General features: G+C 39.4%; 1 protein-coding gene across 4 annotated transcripts in view; it reads right to left on the reverse strand.

The window, feature by feature from the left end:
- TNIK (TRAF2 and NCK interacting kinase) overlaps positions 1-20,793 on the reverse strand; it is a 357,941-nt gene that overhangs the window by 99,837 nt on the left and 237,311 nt on the right. For all 4 annotated transcript variants that reach the window (XM_006200807.4, XM_006200806.4, XM_006200805.4 and 1 more), the window contains exons 6-8: positions 17,562-17,652; positions 15,531-15,661; positions 1,127-1,181 (exon numbers count right to left, since the gene is read on the reverse strand). In XM_006200807.4, coding sequence (XP_006200869.1) covers positions 1,127-1,181; positions 15,531-15,661; positions 17,562-17,652 — 277 coding nt within the window. The remainder of the gene's footprint in view (positions 1-1,126; positions 1,182-15,530; positions 15,662-17,561; positions 17,653-20,793) is intronic.

Genomic DNA, 20,793 nt, shown 5'->3' on the forward strand with positions numbered 1-20,793 from the left:
TATTGTTTTTCCGCTTCATAAATGCCAATTAGAATTGCGGATGAGGGGAACTGTGTTGACAAACATTCCGAGTCAGTCATGCTGCAGATGAATTCTGTGAGTGAGAAATAAAACGGTTATGATGACTTAAGGCTAAAGTCATGAGCGCTAGGACCTATCATGCAAATAAGGGGCCTCTTTTGGTCAGGGTCCTCTGAAGAGCAGACTCCAAGCTGTTATTACACATGAGAAGACATTACTGGGGGAAATTCCTGCCTGAAAAGAAACAGAGAGGGAGCCAAAGGAGGCTGGGAGAGTTGTCGGATTGCCACACAAGTCATGGGAGTAAAGGTGAGAGGGAGAGAAAGTAGGTGGCAGTGTGCAAGACTGTCCTGTCTGAAAGCCAGGAGGGACACAAAAGAATGAAAGCTGCCTTTAAAGAAATCCTGCATCTTCCGGGAAAGGGTCCCTGCCGCTCTTGGTCCCTACTGGAGAGTGGCCCTTGGGAGGTGCAGCCTCCATGCCGTCACGGCAGCCGTCCCTGGTCAGTTGCACTTCCTGCGTGGCGTCCCCGAGGCATGTGCGGGTGGCTACCTCGGGGCTGGCAGAGGCACCCTCCAGGGCCAGTACTTCAGATCTCAAGGAATTGGAGAGGTTCTCCAGGTAGCCAGAGCCTGGGCCACTCTGCCTCAAATAAGCAGGGAAAACTCTACAAATCTAAACATCAGTATTTTAATAGGAGTGAGAGCAAGTGGGTACAAGTGTTCACATAATCTGTGCCCTGAAAATTGACTTTCAATTTTCCTTACGTTGGCATTTATAGTCTTTGTGGTTTGGTCCCAGTTTTATGTTCGACAAAGAGTAGTTCAGGAATAAACTACCCACTGGGTCTGTAAACAAACAAGACTCCTCAAAGTGTGCTTCCCTTCTCTTCCCTGTTTCCACTCATGAATACAAGAGCCTCACACCACTCTGAAATGAATGGATTCCTGGTTGATTTCAGACGACTGTGCTCTCTAAATACGCCAGCTCGGATACACGCAGGGCTCGGTGTAGCAGAAGGAAAGCCACTGCAGCTCCTGGCAAGGAAGCTTCGGTGCCCGCAGAGCAGACCAGCCACAGATCTCACCCTGAGGAAGGTACTTACGGGGAGCACCTTCTGCCATCTCAATAGCGGTGATTCCCAAAGACCACAAGTCACTCTGAAAAAGAAGGAAGGCACGACACATGCGTAAATGCAGTCGACAAAGGAGAACTTGGCTAAGCCCAGCAACTGCTTCAGAACTGCCTGTGGGAAAGCCAACAAGCTGTCTCTTTACAAACCTGCTTTGCCCACCAAGTTTGACAGTGGGAACAGCCTCATTCACTTTCCATCGATAATACCTTTCATGGTGCTGGAAACATGGTGAGTTTTCAACAAATGTATGAAAAATGAATATAAGGTTTTAAAAATTATTTTACCACTAAAATTCCTCTATTGATTGAACCACATGAAATTGCTACTATTCAACTCCTTTTAACACCATCATTGAGGTATACTTGTCATATAATTAGCTGCGCATATTTGAAGTGTTCCATTTGAAAGGGTTTGATGTGTGTACGTACCTGGGAAACCTTCACCACAATCAAGACAGCAAACACATCCATCACCCCAAAAGGTCCCACTTGCCTCCTTTTAAAAATTTAAGAAAATATATTTACTTATTTATTTTAATTTGGGGGGAGGGGACTGGGTTTACTGACTTATTTATTTTCAGAGGAGGTACCAGGGATTGAAGCCAGGACCCTGAGTATGCTAAGCAAGCGCTCTACCACTTGAGTTACACCCTCCCCCCGACTTGACCCTTTGTAGTCTCTCCTTCCTGGTGTCCTGTCCCCAACCCCAGTTCCTGTTCCAAGGCAACCACTGATCTCTTTCTGTCCCTACGGACTAAGTTTGCATCTTCTAAAGTTGTACATAACATGAAATTCTCTGGATTCTTTCACTTAGCGTAAAGTATATAAGGTCCATCCACTTTGCAGCATTGCAGCGTGTTATTGGTACTTCAGTCCACTCACTGCCGAGCAGTGTTCCATCGTATGGATACACTACAATTTGTTTAAGCATTCTCTGGTTGATGGACATTTGGGTTGTTTTCAGGCAAGGCTATTGAAAAGAAAGCTGCTACACATACTCATGTACAAGTCTCTGTATGGATGTATGCTTTCATTTAAGTAAATACCTAGGAGAAGAATGGCTGGATCATACAATTGATGTGTATTTATAGTCAATTGTTTTTAACCTACAAAAACAGCAATTTTGTATCATTTAATCAAATAAGATGAGGACAGCAAAGCTTTTGGATGGTGGTATTCACTGATGTATCAGTGCTTAGAACAGAACTGGACACAGTTGCAGGTACTCAATATATTTGCTGAATGAATGAACAGCATCTTTTATCTTCTAAGTAGACTAATATGTAAAACAGAAATCCTATACCCTTATATTACTGTCTTTCTTCATCCCATTCTGACTTTTATTCTTACCAGAATTTTCTGGGCTAATGCTTCCACCTTTACCTGTACAACCTCCATCTCTAGCAACATGCCTCTCCCCTACTCTGTGTCTATGGCTCAGTCGTTTCTAAATATTGCGTAGGAGGAAAGCAAATCAAGGGATGGGAAATCCCCAAAAGATACTGCTGCTTCAGCTTCCCAGAACGTTGGTAAGAAAACACATGTAAAATTTGGTTCAATGGCCCACAGTCCTGATGAAGACTCACCCACCTTTCATTTTAAATATAACCTGAGTTTTGGACATAATTCCAAATTCTCACCTGTAACCTCACTCAGATTTCAGACATCAAAGTTAAGTTTCCCTGCTATTCCCATCAAACAAATATCGTGGCCACACAAAAAGGAGAAGTAACTAGAAAAGAACTATGAAATCTACCCTGAGCCATTCCCTAGAACTAAACTCAGTATCCTGTGCGTGACACCGACACGTGTTCAGTATTTGGACCAAGGCCCATACAACCTTCTAGGGGATCTAGACTCTTGCCTAAAGTGCAGTCTACTTTAGAGCAGCTGGTGGGGGCACCCACCAACCCCACACTAGGACCAAGGGAAGATTCTTTCATTCATGAGCCCATTGACCTGTCCACACAAATGTTACAAGTTCTCAGTCCAACTGGGGATAACAATGCACCTGCAAGACACTGCTGTCCACAGATTCCAAGTAACCTCTCTGCATAGACGCAACTCAAGAAGGCAACTACCATCCTTCCTTGTGTATTCAAAGTTGTCATTGAACACACACACACAGACACACAAACGGTTTACACAGCTCAGCAAGTGGCTGAGTTTTCCTGCAGGCTCCTGGCCTTGCTTACTGAGGTTCCTTCTGGAGCTAATGGGGAAAGTCCAGTCCACCCATCACTGGTTGGCTCAGAAGCAGTAACTGGTAAAGATGAAAATGCAGCTCTCTTGTACCTGGAATTTTATGGTTGATTGACACAGACAGTCACTGGGGAATATGATGAAAACAGTGAGTCACTCAACAGGAAACACAGACTGTTCTCACTGTGTGGGAAGCATTCAATAGGAAACACATTAGAACAGTCTGGAAGTGGTGGATTATGCTGTTCTGATAACACCCCAGGCCTTGGTAGTTCTCCCACCATCTTCCCAACCTCTCTAGGAATCGAGCATCTCTGCAGTGTGAACCAAGTGCAGATATGAAAGCGGTGGCCGGGATCTACGCCCTGCCACAGCAGGCTCAAATGTAAAGCCTTCAAATCTAGGAAGCTTGAACTGGTTTGAAAGCCAACACATCTGAAAGGAAATGATGGAACTGGTATGAGAAAAGCTCCAGGCCAGTACTCAGCGGGGAAGGAAATGCTCAGAAAACTCAGGCAAACTTCTGCCTTTGGGTCTTTGCTGCAGCTCCTCCCGGTCTGCAGTCCCTGCCCCAGTTACGTGCCGGCTGCTCCTCCGTAAAGTCTCTGCTCAAGTGCCATGTCCTCTCTCCCAGCACTGCCAGTCTCCCTTCCCCTTTCCCACTTTTGGTACCTAGAGAACTGATCATCTTCTAATAACTGTGTAATCTACTCTTTGCTACTTTATTATGTTTTTCACTCATTGTTTGTGTTCCCTGTGCCCAACACACACACACTAGAACACAAGGTCCCCAAGGGCAAGGATCTTTGTTTTGTTGACTTGCACATAGTACCAGAACAGTGCCTGGCACATAGTAGGCACTTAGTAAATATTTGTTAAATGAATGACCAAATGAAAGATGGTGAGAGAAAGGAGCAAAACCTAAGTGACCTAAGGCTGTGAGACCTTTCATAGATCACCTAGTCAAACCTTTCATTTCGCAAATGAGAGAAAACAAATGACTTACCCAAGATCATAAAGCAACTCAGCACCAGGTTTTAATCAGAGCTGGGTCTCCGGCCCAGACTTGTTCTTTATTAACTGTCATCACAGCGTAACGGACTGGAGAATTCACCTTTTAAATAAAACTTATTAGGGCCCCATAAAATAATTGCTTCAGATTTCTACATTGTCTGCAGGCAACTTTAGGTGCTGGCAATTCAAATGAAGGTGCTGAGATTCAGCGAGCCACACCTAAAACCAGTGCTCAGCTTCCGAGAAGCAGCATGAGCAGCCTTTTAAGTCAGACAGACCTGGATTCAAATCCAGATTCCTAATTTAATTGCACACAGAATCTGCTTGGAGCCTATCTTTCCGTTCCACAGCAGAGGTGACTGTGACACATACCTATGCAGGTATGCTGCCCAGCACAAACCTGGCACATGGTGGGCTCAGGAATATAACTAATTTCCTTGTCCTCTTCTGTTAGGTAAGACTGCCTTTGCCTGCCGAGTTCAGTCTTCTCTGATTTTCCTCTATTTGGTTGTGGCGGGTACTGTTTGTTGGCTAACCCAACAGGCAGTTCAACCCTTGTTTCCCTTGCTGCCTCTATTTCAGAGTATAGGAAAGCTAAACTTGTTTGTCCAGATTTCCCTGCGGCTAAGGATGGCAGGTAAGGATATGACATAGTTCTGGCCAATGAAACCCAGGCAAACATCTTCTGGGAGCTTCTGGGAAAGCTTTTGCTCTTCCTGAACTAAGTGACAAATACAGCCAGTGTCTTGACAAGTCTTCCCCACTGCTTAGTGCCTTGAATAAAAGCATGCTCTTTGGAGCTACAGCATCCATCGTGCAACCACGAGGCAATAAGTCAACAAATTAATGAGGAGAGGGCAGAAAGGCAGGAGACTGGGTATTAATGAGCCACCATACTAACCCTAGACTGTCTGCCTCCAAACTTTTGGTGACAGAAGAAATGCAAGTACACCCAAAAGCACTCCTTAGTGATAATATGTATACACCAATAATTTGAGGAAGCGTATTTCAATGGTAAGAAAAAAGAGGGGTCCCAGTTGTTAGGTGATCCTGGATTTATCCCATAGGAAGCAGGAAGGGTTAGTAAAGAGAGATGTTTCCTTTATTCAGTCCATATTGTCTCAGATTTGCTCTTAGGCTGCTCTCCCCAAAACTCCAGAACAACCCCTTCACATCAAAGGTCACAGCATCCCAACTCCTGAGCATCCTTTATCACATGATCAAGCCGGAAATTACTTCTTTAAGTCTTTATCTGACATTGTCAAGGCTCTTTTGTTGTTGTTGTTCTTGTTTTGTTTTTGGCTGGGATTCTCTTGTTTTCCAAAAGGAACATTTATATTCCTGGCCATATATACCCAGAGCTGCTTGCAAGCTGCGCTTAACTGCCCATGCTAGAGAGCAATAAACGTCCTTGACGGGCCTTGTTTAAGCCTTTGGATACATTAGCAAGTCCCAAAGACACTTCAGAACTTAAATACGGGAGAAAATGTTCCAATTACAACTGGCAAGACAGATCACAGGAGACGAGAAAGGGAAGAGGGAGGAACAAGATGAGGAGAGAGTCGGGGAGAGATAAGTTTCCTTTGTGGCCATGGTGTGACTCATTTTGGCAGGAGCTGGGTAATTCATTATGCTAGAGGTGCTGTGCAGCCCAGCCTGTGGCATGATTAATAGCCTAGTCCTGGGTGCATTACAAACAGAACAGAGACAAATTCTAGTGCCTCTGAGAAGGCAGAGGCAAGCACACAAATTCTGGCCAGTGTGGGGCCAGCTGCATGAAGGAAACCTGAACACAATGAGAGAGCATTCCTTCTGGGGCTTGGCTGTCCAACAAGTGAAGAGAACACTTCAGATGGCGGAAACAGACACACAGGAAAGAGAGGCAGGGTGGCCCAGGAGAAGAACCCCAGCATACCCCAAGAGGCAGAAAGAACACATCCCGTGCAGCCAGTAGACCTGAGTTGAGCCCCTCAACTCCTCTGAGCCCACCTCCTCAGCTGTAATATGAAGAGAACACCTATTGTGCCGGGTTAATACAAGAACCCTATAAGATAAGATATGCAAAGTGCATAACACAATGCAGTGCACATAGTGGGTATTTAACAAATACTGTTATAGACAGATCCCGAAGTCCAGTTACCAGTGCTGAACCAGCAAAGCTGAGGCAGGTGAGCTGACGATGAGCTCTGGTACTTAAGGTCACTCAAGGAAGTTGTTGGGATGATGCAGGAATAAACAAGAAGCTTAGCAGAAAGAAACAGGAAAGGGCGTGTGCTTCCTCCCCCAGCCCTGCAGTCTACCTCTATGGGCAGAGCTGAAGAAGAAGTCAGATGGACAGGCGGAAACGGGGTTCGCCGAGTCCTAGCCCCATCATCCCACAGCAGAGGGTAGCAAGGTGGTCTCCAGTTGACAGACAATAGCTTCGTAACAGGCACAGCTGCTACAGTGGCTTCTACCAAGTTTCAGCAAGACCAAGAAATCCATCTTTTTTACCAAGAGAAATCAGTCTTTTGTCATGTAACGTATTTACCATTCTCTTTTTGGAAGTGTTCCCACTGGAGAAAGAAAATTGAATTTATTGTGGTCCCTAAGGGCAGCACCTTAATCCAGAGGTAGAAGTTACAGAGAAGTGAATTCTGGTTCAACACAAGCAGACAGTTAGAGGTGTCTAATACAAACAGGAGGTCCAAATCCTATGATGTTGCTGTTGCTGGGTTTCTCAGGTCAAAAATGGTCCAAATGGCAGTACCATCATGAGACATAAACACAACGATTAACTATTGAGTACTTACCAAGGGTTAGGCACTGAATCAATACCTTTATATTTGTTAGCTCACTTTATTCTAATAAATAATTAATAATAATTCTAATAAAATTGTAATTTACAATTTTTTAAATTCCCACAGGTGCTCAGAAAGGTTAAACAACTTCCCTGAAGGAATACAGTGCAAGGAGGTGAAGTCTACATTTTAAACCAGTCCTGTCCCACTTCAAATGCCTGCCTCTTACTCACTATGTCATATACTTATAAACAACATTATATACCAACAGAGCCAAGGTGATGAGTTCAGGGTCCCAGAGGACGTTCAAGCACCGGTACTTATTCATAATCCCATTTCATCTACATTTGTTATCTGACCAAAGGGAAAGTGCTGGAAGAATAGCTTATTCTCTTCACTTGGGGATCAGCCTGAAGCCCAGAGGAGGTAGTGATGTGTCTAGTCAAGGAATCCTGTCTAGGTGGGTGTGAACATGGAGCATAAGAAATAATGTTTACCAGAAGTTTGTTTCCGCTGGTGAGATAACACTGGTGTCTGTATCCTCCTCGCTTCTTACTCCATGGGGTTCGGACCCTGTTGGACTCTCAGGAGACAGAGGCCAGGCCTTGTCTGAGAGGTAAATCTCGTTCTGCAATCTGTATCGTCCTCTCCCATGACACCCTGCATGCATCTCGGTGACTCGTTCCCAACCACTGACTAGTGAGGTTTGCTCACTTCATCTCCAGCCAAGCCTTTCGCCTAGAGGAGCTCTCTTCATCCTGCCTGAATAAAGCTAATTATCTGTAACACTGGAGAGTGAGTATTTGCTCTATGGCCAGAGCACAATATTCACCTAAACCCTAAAGGAGACACCTGTGTCTGCAAACGATCCACAGCATCTGTGTGCCAAGTGTCATAAACAGAATTTGGGTGGATAATAAACAATATTATCACAGATCAGCCAGAGGACGGGGGGTGGGGCTGAGGGGATATGCCATTTCACTGTAGTTCTCTTACTTTACTAAATTATTATAAAAGCATGACCAGTTTATGGTTTAAAAAATCAGAACAGAATAGAAAGATACATAAAATAAAAAGTTGAAGTTCTTCATCCACATGCCATTTGTCCATGGGGTAGGGGAAGTTAAAACTCTATTACATGTGCTATGCTGTAAGTTGCTTTTCATACCTAACACTGCATCTTGGGATCTGCCCAGCTTCAGCGTATACACTACCTCACTGCTGAAAGGGCTGCGTAGTATTCCAGTGGACAGACGTGCTAGCCTTTATTCAACAGATGTCCTATTTACGGGCTTTTGGCCACAGAGAACTTTCTTCAGCGAATAGTTCTGTTAAAGCAATAAATATACAGGACTATAAAATACTTGGCAAATCCCATCCAACCGAAATGAAATCCAGCTTTAAAAAATAACAATTTAAACAGTCTACGAATTTTGAACAGTTTTATTAATTTCAAGGCTTTTGAATGCTTATTATTAAACGAGAAAGCTTTCATTATTGCCCCACATATTTATCAGGAAATGAAACCTTTCCTTTCACTTGAAGTGTTTTGACAGATTTTCTGAAAACAAGAAAGAAAGGGTCTCTCGGGGAAAGTGAACACACCAGGCAGATGAGATTCTGGCGCTCCGCCTAAGGATAGGGGTTATTTTTCAGTCAGTCACTTACTGCGCCGGGTAAATATCAGACAAAACCAGACTGTAATAAAAAGCAATGAGCTCTTCAGACTACTTTCCTACCGAGGTTCTAATTTTATTGAATTGCTCTAGTTTTTTTTTTTAATTTACAGCAGTTTCTAAAGACATTGTAGACAAATCAAATAATAAATAGTAATCGAGAAATAATAAATCAAAAAATAATAAAACCAAACTATACTCTTCTCTTTTGCATTTTTGTCTTTATTATAAAGAAAGGGCTTTTGTGATAGAAAAATCTAACAAAGGCCCATGGCATTCAAGTCATCTTTTATTCCAAACATGCCGTCTAGGCTGAAAGTATCTACAGCACAAGCCCGAAGTGCTGACACCAGTTCCTGAGGCTGGGATACACAGCTAGGTCAACTGGACAGTCACACACACAGGACCAAGCCACTGAACTTGGATGGGGTCGCAAATGAACTTTCCAGTTGAAAACTGCACAAACAGACGCAGCTTGGCCAATTCCCTACACACAGTGGGTATTCAGTAAATACTCACTGAATGGATGAATAAATGGTTTTGAAAGTCAGTGTATTGTCAAGTTGTTCCCTGGTGACAGATCATATTCCTAAGAATAGTGAACAGAAAAAAGGATAAGATCTGATGCTAACAAAGAAGTAGGAAGATATTTAAAGAATAGTTTTTTTCTCTGATTCACAGTAAAACTATAAAGTGGTTGAAATGAATCTTAAAGGAACCCCCAAACCTTCTTTTCTGCTTGGTCTTCCTGTTTCTCCCTTCTGCCTGCTCCTTCTTTTACCCATGACAAGGGACCAAGGAAGCTCACACTGGAACTGCCATGACTTCCTCCTCCTCTTGTACAACCTACATTTATGATAATTCTCACAAACTAATTCGCACTAAGGTCTAAAATGACTGACACAGTTGAACCTGTTCTCTCATCAGGATTCTTTATTTTTTAACAAAAGACATAGAAATTAATCTTCAATTTGTTGATATCTCAGGGTACTTTCACAGTCACATGAAGCCGCCAGTACCTCTGAAATCACCCTGGGCAGCATGACGCCCCCTGCGGTTGTTCATACACCAGGCTTTGTCCACACCTAGGGTTATGCATTAAGCTCAAAAACTTTTCACTGATTTCAAACTACATTCCTTAGCCATAATTTGAAGAAAGAGGATCAAGATAAGAGTTTCATTTCAAGCTTTGGCTTGACCAGAAAGAAGTCTTTCTTCCAGTCACTCTACTGAAAACAACTAAGTCACAGGGATGTATTTTATGCCCAGAACAAAAGTCCCACATGCACTGCAGCCAGCCAAAGTATTTAAAAGGCTAAAGCTAAGGTTAAAAGTTTGCAACACTCTGATTCTCCATGGTATGTTATAAAGTAGCCTGAAATATCTGTGGCCCAGATGGAGACTAGTTAGCACTTGTTAAGTATAAACCATAGTTTGAAGAATGGCTTATGGCCAATTATGATACATATATCTGGTCAGGGACATATATTTTCTAGTGGCTCCCCTGAAGGGATTTGCAAATTAAATTATTTAAATGTGCTTATCATTAGCGGTTTAAATAAATGACATTTATTTTGGCAAGAGATTAATTTTTAACTTGGCAGCTGTTTTCAGACAGATTGTTGTCAGGTTATTACAGTGACTAACTTTGAAAGAAGGAGAAAATTTACAGGAGATTATTTTGTTTTTAAACCTCCAAGCTTGCATTTTTACAGAGGCAAATAATTTTGTCAATGCCTTGAGACACTGGGTCCCAAAGACATTGCGATGTTTGCATCTTTGTGACCTGATTTCAATAATAACCCCACATGTGGAGAACTAAAAATGTTCGTTAAAAGAGGAATTCTTCAAATATCCTCTTCAGAGGCTGTTTTGTTGGTAAGTTGGATATTTATATAGGAGTGCATCAGAGAACAGGGTAATATATTGGCAAGGCCTCTGAACAGAGAGTTGGGAGATGTGGGTTCAAGTCTCTCAGATGATCATAACTGGTTGTGCATTTGCAAAGGCCTTGGGCTTCAGTTTCCACATTTGCAACATGAGAATATTTCAAGATGATCACTAAAGTCCTTTGGTGAAAAGTCCATGCATCTATATTCTTTTAAAAGATAAAACTGACAAATCTTTAGCTAGACTCACTAAGAAAAAAGATAGAAAGCTGACATAAAACCAGAAGTGAAAGAGAAATTACAATGGATACCACAGAAATACGAAGGCTTATAAGAGACTGCTAGGATCAGCTATATACACCAACACATCGGACAACCTAGAAGAAATAGATAAATTCTTGGAAGCAAACAACCTTCCAAGACTGAATAATGAAGAATAGAAGATGTGAATAGACCAATCACTAGTGAGGACATTGAAACAGTAATCAAAAACCTCCCCCCAAACAGAAGCTCAGGACCAAGAAGCTTCACTGATGAAGCATTCAAAGAGATGTAATACCTAACCTTTTCAAACTTCTAAAAAACTGAAGAGGATGGAACCCTTCTTAACTCATTTGACGAGGCCAACATTACCCTGATACCAAAACCAGACAAGAAAAACACACACAAAAAAGAAAATAATGGGTCAATATCTCTGATGAACACACATGCAAGAATTCTCAGCAAAGTATTGGCAAACCATATATAATAACACATCAAGAGGATCATACACCATGATCACGTGGGATTTATCAGGGGATGCAAGGAAGGTTCCACATCTGGAATCAATCAATGTGACACACTATGTTAACAATATGAAGGATTAAAATCATATGACCATCTCAATAGATGCAGGAAAAACATTTGACAAGATTTAATATCCATTTATGATTTTAAAAAACTCTTAATAAAATGGATATAGAAGAAATGTACCTCAACATAACAAAGGCAATATATGACAAACTCAGAGCTAATATCATACTCAGTGATCAAACACTGAAAACTTCTTCTAAGATCAGAGACAAACAAGGATGCCCACTCGCCACTCTTACACTCTAATTCAACATAGTGTTGGAAATCTCAGCCAGAGCAAATAGGCAAGAAAAAGAAATAAAAGGCATTCAAATTGGAAAGGAAGAAGTAAAACTGTCAATATCTGTGAATGACATTGTTTTGCTATTCATTTAGACATAGAAAATCCTAAAGATTACATTAAAAAACTATTAGAAATAATAAATAAATACAGTGAAATTGCACGGTCCAAAATCAATATACAAAAATCTGTCACATTCTTATATAACAACAAACTAGCAGAAGGATAAATTAAGAAAACAGTCTCACTTACAATTACAACAAAAAGAATAAAATACCTAGGAATAAATTTAAAGAAGAAGGTGAAAACTGTTACTGAAAACCACTAGACATTGTTGAAAGAAATTGAAGAAGACACAAAGAAATGGAAAGATAATCTCTGCTCATGGATTGGAAGTATTAATGTTGTTAAAATGTCCATATATCTAAAATAATCTATAGATTCGTTGCAATCCTTATCAAAATTCAAATGACATTCTTCACAGAAATAGAACAAAACAATTCTAGTTTGTATGGAACCACAAAAGACCCTAAATAGCCAAAGTAATTCTGAGAAAAAAGAAAGAAGCTGGAGGTATCACACTTTCTGATTTTAAATTATACTACAAAGCTACAGTTATCAAAACAGCATGGTACTGGCAGAGAAACAGACACACAGATCAATGGAACAGAATTGAGAACTCTGAAATAAACCCACAAATATAGACAACTAATTAGTACAAAGGCGCCAAGAAGATACAATGGAGAAAGGAAAGTCTCTTTAACAAATGGTGTTGGGAAAACTGGACAGCCACATACAGAAGAATGAAACTAGACCACCATCTTATACCATACACAAAAATTAACAAGATAGACCATAAAACTCCTAGAAGAAAACAGGCAGTAGACTCTTTGACATTGATCTCAGCAATGTCTTTTTGGATATGTCTCTTCAGGCAAGGGAAACAAAAGCAAAAATAAACAAATGGGACTACATAAAACTAATAAGCTTCTGCACAGCAAAAACCATCAACAAACCAAAAGACAACCTATTGAATGGGAGAAGATATTTGCAAGTCATATATCCTGTAATGGGTTAATATCCAAAATATTAAAAAATTCATACAACTCAACAACAAAAACTCCCAAACAACCTGATTGAAAAAAGGGCAGAGAAGTTGAATAGACATTTTCTAAGGAAGATGTATAGATGACCAACCAGCAAATGAAAAAATGTTCAACATCACTAATTATTAGGGAAATGCAAATCAAAACCACAATGAGATATAATCTTACACCTGTTAGAATGGTTATCATAAAAAAAAAAACCAAAACCAAAAAAACCAACCAAAAAAATCCCAAGAAACAACAAGAGTGGAGAGTAAGTGTTGAAAAGGGAACCCTTGTAGATTGTTGGGAATGTAAATTGGTACAGTTACTATGGAAAATATTATGTAGAGTCCATAAAAAATTAAGAATAGAACTATCATATGGTCCAACTATTATACTTCTGGGTATTCAAAGAATATGAAAACACTAACTTGAAAAGATGTATGTACCTCTGTGACCACTACAGTAACATTTACAATAGCCAAGGTATGGAAACAGCCTAAGTATCCATAGATGGATGAATGGATAAAGAAGATGTGATTTATATACATGTGTGTATGTGTGTATATATATATGAAAGGGAATACTACTTAGCCATAAGAAGATGAAATCTTGTCATTTGTGACATGAACGGACCTTGAGGCTATTATGCAGAGTGACATAAGTCAGATGGAGAAGCAAGTGCCATATGATTTTATTCATATGTGGAGTATTTAAAAACAAACAAACATGGTGCAGCCATTGTGGAAAACAGTATAGAGATTCCTCAAAAGACTAGAAACAGACTTACCATATGACCCAGTAATCCTGCTCCTGGGCATATATCCAGAAGGAACCATACTTCAAAAAGACACCTGCACCCCAATGTTCATAGCAGCACTATTTACAATAGCCAAGACAAGGAAACAGCCTAAATGTCCATCAACAGATGACTGGATAAAGAAGATGTCGTACATTTATACAATGGAATACTATTCAGCCATAAAAACCGACAACATAAGGCCATTTGCAGCAACATGGATGTTCCTGGAGAATGTCATTCTAAGTGAAGTAACCCAGAAAGAGAAAGAAAAATACCATATGAGATCGCTTATATGTGGAACAAAAAAAACAAAGAACAAAATAACATAAATATGAAACAGAAACAGACTCATAGACATATAATACAAATTTGTGGTTGCCAAAGGGGAGGGGGTGGGAAGGGATAGACTGGGAGTTCAACATTTGTAGATACTGACAGGTATATGTAGAATAGATAAACAAGATTATACTGCATAGCACAGGGAAATATATACAAGATCTTGTGGTAGCTCACAGTGAAAAAAAGTGTGACAATGAATATATGTATGTTCATGTATAACTGAAAAATTGTGCCCTACACTGGAATTTGACACAACATTGTAAAATGACTATAACTCAACAAAAAAATGTTTAAAAAAAAGAAATAAAAACAAAACAAAAAAATTCATATTCACTAATAAATACTGTATATACTCATAAAAACAAACAAAACAAAAACAGACACATAGAGATCGGTGGTTATCATAGGGGAAAGCAAAGCGGGTGCAGGAGGGCAAAATGGGTAAAGGGGATTGACTGTACGGTGACAGATGGAAATTGGACTTTTGGTGGTGAGCATGCTGTCGTGGATACAGAAGTTGAATTATAATGTTGTATATGTGAAAGTTATATAATGTTACAAACCAATGTTACTTTAAATAAGTATTTAAAAAAGGTCCATTCACCTATGAAGCTAGACTAGGTACTATTAGGTTTTTCCCAAGGTTGTCCTGTGATCTACACAAAGACCACAGGGTGTCTCTCTGTCTACTGCACAATCTCAAAACCCACAGTTCTTACATCACATTTGCCTTTGATCTTAAGCTCTCAACTTTCAGCCGTTATTCATGACAACAATATCATCTCACAATGCAGCTATCGATGGGATAGTAACCCCAAATTATGTTTGATTACTAGCTAGCAGACTAGAAAAGAGGTGGGCACAACTTCCACTGCTCTACTTAAACATTGCTTCGAATTTATTAGCAAATTTCCAGTTTAGGATACAAAAGAACAAGCCACAAATCACACTTTTATAAAACACTACAATATTCTACGGAAACACCATAAAGAGCTACCAATATCCTGTTTGATTCTCTCTCACTGAAAAGAAGTTCCAATAATTAAACTTTGATCAATGTAGAAGTGACTAAATAGGATTATCTTTAATCAGAAAAAGATGACCCAAGACAACAAACTCATATCCTGGTTTCATTTAGTATAAAGAGCTCTCAGAATATATATACTTCGCCAAAAACCTGAAATCTATTTTCTAATAGGAAGCAAGAATAAGCTCAAAAAATACAGAAAGTGGTTTAAACATTTTTTACAAATAGGCAATCAGATATGATGGGTAAGTTCATTAAAAAGATTCTCACTGGAATGTCTTATAATTTTAACTTCAAATAATGTCTTTTAGTTTTCCCTTTGGTTTACATAAATCATAAGCCAAGGCCATGACAGAATTCTCTACAAGATTCAGGGTCTGATGTTAGGCATAGTTAGATACTTAACGAAGCAGTAAGAAGTCATACCTTGAAGTCATATGTGGCATCTGGGTTTTCATCACAGGCAATAACTTCCGGTGCCATCCAGTAGGGAGTCCCAATGAAGGTATTCCTCCTGCCCACTGTTCGATCAAGCTGGGCACTGACTCCAAAGTCCACTAGTTATGGAAAGACAAATAAATAAAGTCTGTAATCTAAGGTCTTATATTGTAATAAAACAAATGTGTGTGTGTGTGTGTGTGTGTGTGTGTGTGTGTGTGTGTTTACTGTGCTAAATACACATAACGTGAAATTTACCATTTTAACCACTTCAGGATGGATAGTTTTGTGGTATTAAGTACATTCACATTATTTTGCAACCATAACCATCATCCAGCTCTAGAACTTTTTCATCCTCCTTTACTGAAACTCCGTAGCCATTAAACAGTGACTCCTCTCTCTCCTCTCCCCTCAGCCCCTCGCAAGTACCATTCAACTTTCTATCTCTATGAATCTGACTACTTGTATGTTGAATCATACATTACTAGTCTTTTGGGGACCAGCTTATTTCACTTAGCATAATGTCCTCAAGGTTAATCCATCTTGCAGCATGTGCCAGAATTTCCTTTCTTTTTAGGACTGAATAATACCCCATTGTGTGCATATGCCACGTTTTGTTTATCCATTCATCTATTGATGGACACTTGAGATGCTTTTCTTTTTACTATTGTGAATGTGTATTTTTAACCTGCATGTGTAAATGGATAAAGCATACTAATGAGAAAAGCATGAAGGGTTGTTTGGTTACACTAAAGCGCAGTGGAGGACCACACAGGTATTAAATTAAAGGCAAGCTTGGTTGTCATAAAGGGTAGTATTTAGAGGATACAGACAAAGTGGTTAATAGCTAAGTTTCTGGAGTCAGACTGCTTAAATTTGCATCACATTTCTGACACTTATTAGTGATGTGACCTAGGGCTAGTAGATCAACGTCTTTGAACTTCAGTTTCCTAATCCATAAAATGAGGATGATGATTTTCACATAGAGTTGCTCTGATGTTTAAGCAAGATAATCTACATAAAAACATTTTGTACAGGACCTGGCACATAACATTCTCTCAACAAGTAACTGTTAATTAGTGATGTGTGAATATTCTGAGGATAGCTTATGTAGTCAGTGCATATATAACTGCTTTCCCTACATAATGTATGCTTTTGTGTTAAAAGGGAATATTCATGAGACGAAGGTTTGGCCCTAAATGCTAACGAAGGAAAAAAATAGAAATTATATATTTTAACAAAAGGCGAGAGCAAATTTGGATTATAAACACAGGAGATATTTTAATCTCTTTGAAAATAAATAATCATATGGACAGTGATTCTTCTCTAGAAGACAAACCACATATCTTGTAGGATATTTGTCAATGTATGTTGCGTATGTTCAATGCATATACACTGAACAGTCAAATGAATGTGGGGATTCTTTACTTTATCTGGAAAATCCCAGATTTATTGGGGGAAGGGCTCTAAAGGGCAGTACCAGAGAAAAGGATTCCCTTACTGATAATTCTGGCAGATGGGGTGGAATATCAGTATGCATGTAAAGTAGAATATTGAGCATCCATTTTGTACAAGTGCCCTAGGTAATAGTGAAATCAATGTAAATATAGCTTAAAACATATGGGAATATAGCGGGAATTCATTAGGCTAAATATGTCTAACTGTGGATATTTTCAATTAAAAAACGAGTCATCATTGTTCTGTTACAGCAGCAACAATATAAACAAACTACAAGATACAGGAAACGATTTCAAGGTCAGTCTTTTAATTTAAAGGATCTTTGCTTAAAAAGCAAATTCAATTATTTCTACACATTGATTAAGCACATGATTCTGCTTGCCATATTGTATACCAATTCATTCCTCCAAGTGCTTTTAGAAAACGTTTTTTTAAATAGACATTTTCCTTCCCATTGTAGGTACAATGACCTCTAAATCCACAGTGAGAAATTTACATTCATTATTAAAAAAAAACTGAAATAATCCTATCAATTCCTGCAATTCTGAATTCTGCTCTTACCTAGTTTAACTTCTGCATTTTCAGTCAGCAAGACATTCTGCCCTTTAATATCTCGATGAATCACTTTATGCTGGTGCAGGTGACTCAGCCCCTAGAGTGACGAAGATTGAGAGGGTTACTCGGAATATAACCCCAGAAGCAAAAAACTATTTTGGATCTTAATGACCCCCCTCAAATTTAAACTTACCCAGAGATATGTCCATTATTTTATTCATATCTTTCATGTGGTAATAATTCTAAATATAGCACTATGCTTAACTGCTCTAAACTGTAGGCAATTGATCAATATAAACTGAAACATACAGGCGGTCCTTGTGATGCATGGTACTGTGTTGAATGAAACAGATGCATATTGGCTTTGATCCCAGGTACCAAGGAATAACACAGGCAATGATACAATTCCAACACGCACACGTTTCAGCTATCAGTGCTGTGAAAAGTGAGGACCACCTGTATTTGCTAGTTTGTAACAGGAACATCTATAGAGTCTCCGAACAGAAAACTGATTTAACTGAATTCTCTACATTTCGGGGGGCATTTTTAAATTTAAAAGTTACCTTCTATTATACAGTTGTCAGGGGAAGGGGATAGCTCAGTGTTAGAGTGCCTGCCTAGCATGCACAGTCTTGGGTTCAATCCCCAGTACCTCCATGTAAAAAATAAGTAAATAAATAAATCTAATTATCTCCTCCCCTTAAAAGAGGGGAGGGGGCATTTTATTACACAGTTTTCATTAAGCACAGTAAAATACTTCACAGACCAGCCAGGAAATTTCCCACTGGCTTTAGCAAATGTCTCACATTGAAACAGGAAAACAACAATTTCTGTTTCCTGTGTTGATGTTCATCACTGCCATTTTTAGTGCTTTATGATATCTGTGACTTTGTGCTCATTATATGAAATAATTATTCACTGACATCTAAAACCAACTATGTTCCATTTCTCCATGAACTACTCTGATTTTGGTGGGTTCTAAAAACTACAGACTTGCTCTAAGGTGGTCACATGTTTCTCAGATAAATTGTAACCTAAAGGAATCTAAAATTGGAGTCTTGAAGCAAACTATGTTAACACTTGCTAATTCAAGGTATTGGACACTCACTTTTATTTATGATTTACTCTGTTGTTAATTTCTCTCCACGGTAGCAAAACCATGGTATGAAAGATGAAGTTGAAACAAAAAGAAAAATCTAAATATCTGAATCTTCCTGTTGAGAAAATTGAGCAAGAGAATACAAATGCCCCAAAAGATCCACGTTGCTCTTTGAGAATATTAATAAACATAAACCATGAGACAGGGCATTTTTGGGGCACTGGTTTGGGTCTTTAAAAATTACCTTTCAATCTAGCCAATTTGGCTGAAGGTAGGCATCCAGTAGATTAAAATGTATTGTTTTCATAGCATATTAACACTCCGCAAATCATTAAAGGAGGGACTGAAGATCTTTTTCCCTCCTTTACCACCAAAGTGGTTGGAAGCAGATACCAGAGCACATACGTGAATCAAAGGTTGGGCTTAATTAGAGCATATGATGCATGAAGGGTCATCTCTGAAACTTCTTGTGGCCAGGGGCCTATGGGGGATCAAATGTCCTTTCCATGAATCACCTTATCCCAAATACTAGAATCATTTGGGAGAATGTATTGGGAGAAGGAAGCAAACCATGTTTTCACACATTTTAAAACCAGCTATTGAGAGACACTCATGGACTGAAACCTCCAGGCTGCTTGTAGAACCCTGGAGATCACACGACTGACCCCTGTGGGGCTCCCTACGAGTGCAGGAAGACAGAGCGGGCAGAACCAGCCCTAGAGACTCAGTAGATTCTTGGCACCCACGGAGTAGTCTGAATGGCTAAATAACATGTCATATTTTCCTGAATGAGCACAATTCCAGATAAGAAATTCAAATAAACTTTACACAATGGCACATCAATACTTGGAGATACACGTCAGATCTGAAATACATCAGAAGCCGTACCTCATCGTTTTCCCCTCAAATTTGGTTTTGCGTTCTGTTTGAGAAATCTTTTTGCCCACTTAAAGCCATGGAGGTATTACCCTATATTTTCTCCTAAGAGCTTTATTTTTTATATCTTTCACATTTACATCCATAATCCAGCTGGAATTGATTTTTCAATATGGTATAAAGCAGGTGCCAAGCTTCATGTTTTCATATGGATATTCAATTGATTGATTGCCATTTACTGATAAGAGCACCCTCTCCCTATGCATTCTGTCCTGCTTTTGTCATTAATCAGGTGTCCACAGGAAGTGGGTCTGTTCATGGAGTCTCCATTCTGTGTGGTTGGCCATTTGTCTATTCTTGTGACAATAATGCTCTGTCTCAATTACTTAGCAGCTTTATAATAAGTCCTGATAACTGGCAGCATAAATTCTTCAGCTTTGTTCCTCAAAATTGCCTTGGCTATTCTTGGCCCTTTGCATTTCCATATAATGTTTTAAAAATCAGCTTGTCAAGACCCACAAATGTACTGAGAGGGATTTTGGTAGGCAGTTTAATAAAACCAAGGATCAAATTGGGGAGAAATAACATCGATACAATATTCAGCATTCTAATTCATGAAATAGGATATACACCTCCATTTATTAAATCTTCTTTAACTTGTAACATTTTGTACTTTTCAGTGTAGAAGTCGTTCACATCTTTCTGTACATTTATTTCTAAGTGTTTGGTTTTTTTATGCTATTACAAGTGTTATCATTTAAACATTTTCAATTTGCTTTTTGCCTAATGTGGTTTGAATTAAGTAAATAAACATAATTATTTTATGGTTTCCTTCCTTACATCCCCAGTACATTATCTAACTCTCAAAGGCGTATCTTGGACACACCATGCAAACTGTTTTACTTTTTGTTCTCTTATCCTGAGAAGGCAGAGCTTACAGATAAACAAACAATAAATAACGACTGCTAAGCAGATCTAGGAAGAATGCTCAGTGGACATATTATAGCTTCCTTATTGCCTCCTTATTAATAGTAGGAGATAATTAAATGAGTTTGAGCAAACTAAAATATGACCAACTACCTTCTTCCCCTCCCTGAACTGATCTTAGCAAATATGACACCATTGTGTAGACTGTCTGATTGTGGGATTTGTGGGCAAAGCCGGGCAAATGGGCACATTCGTGTCCAGCTATTCTGATTGATTTTAGAGATTAAATCTCAAAGAATTTTTTTTAAGGTAAAATCAGTGAAACTAGGTTGTATG

The sequence above is a fragment of the Vicugna pacos genome, chromosome 1 (genome assembly GCF_048564905.1).
Source record: "Vicugna pacos chromosome 1, VicPac4, whole genome shotgun sequence".
NCBI classification, from domain to species: Eukaryota; Metazoa; Chordata; class Mammalia; order Artiodactyla; family Camelidae; genus Vicugna; species Vicugna pacos.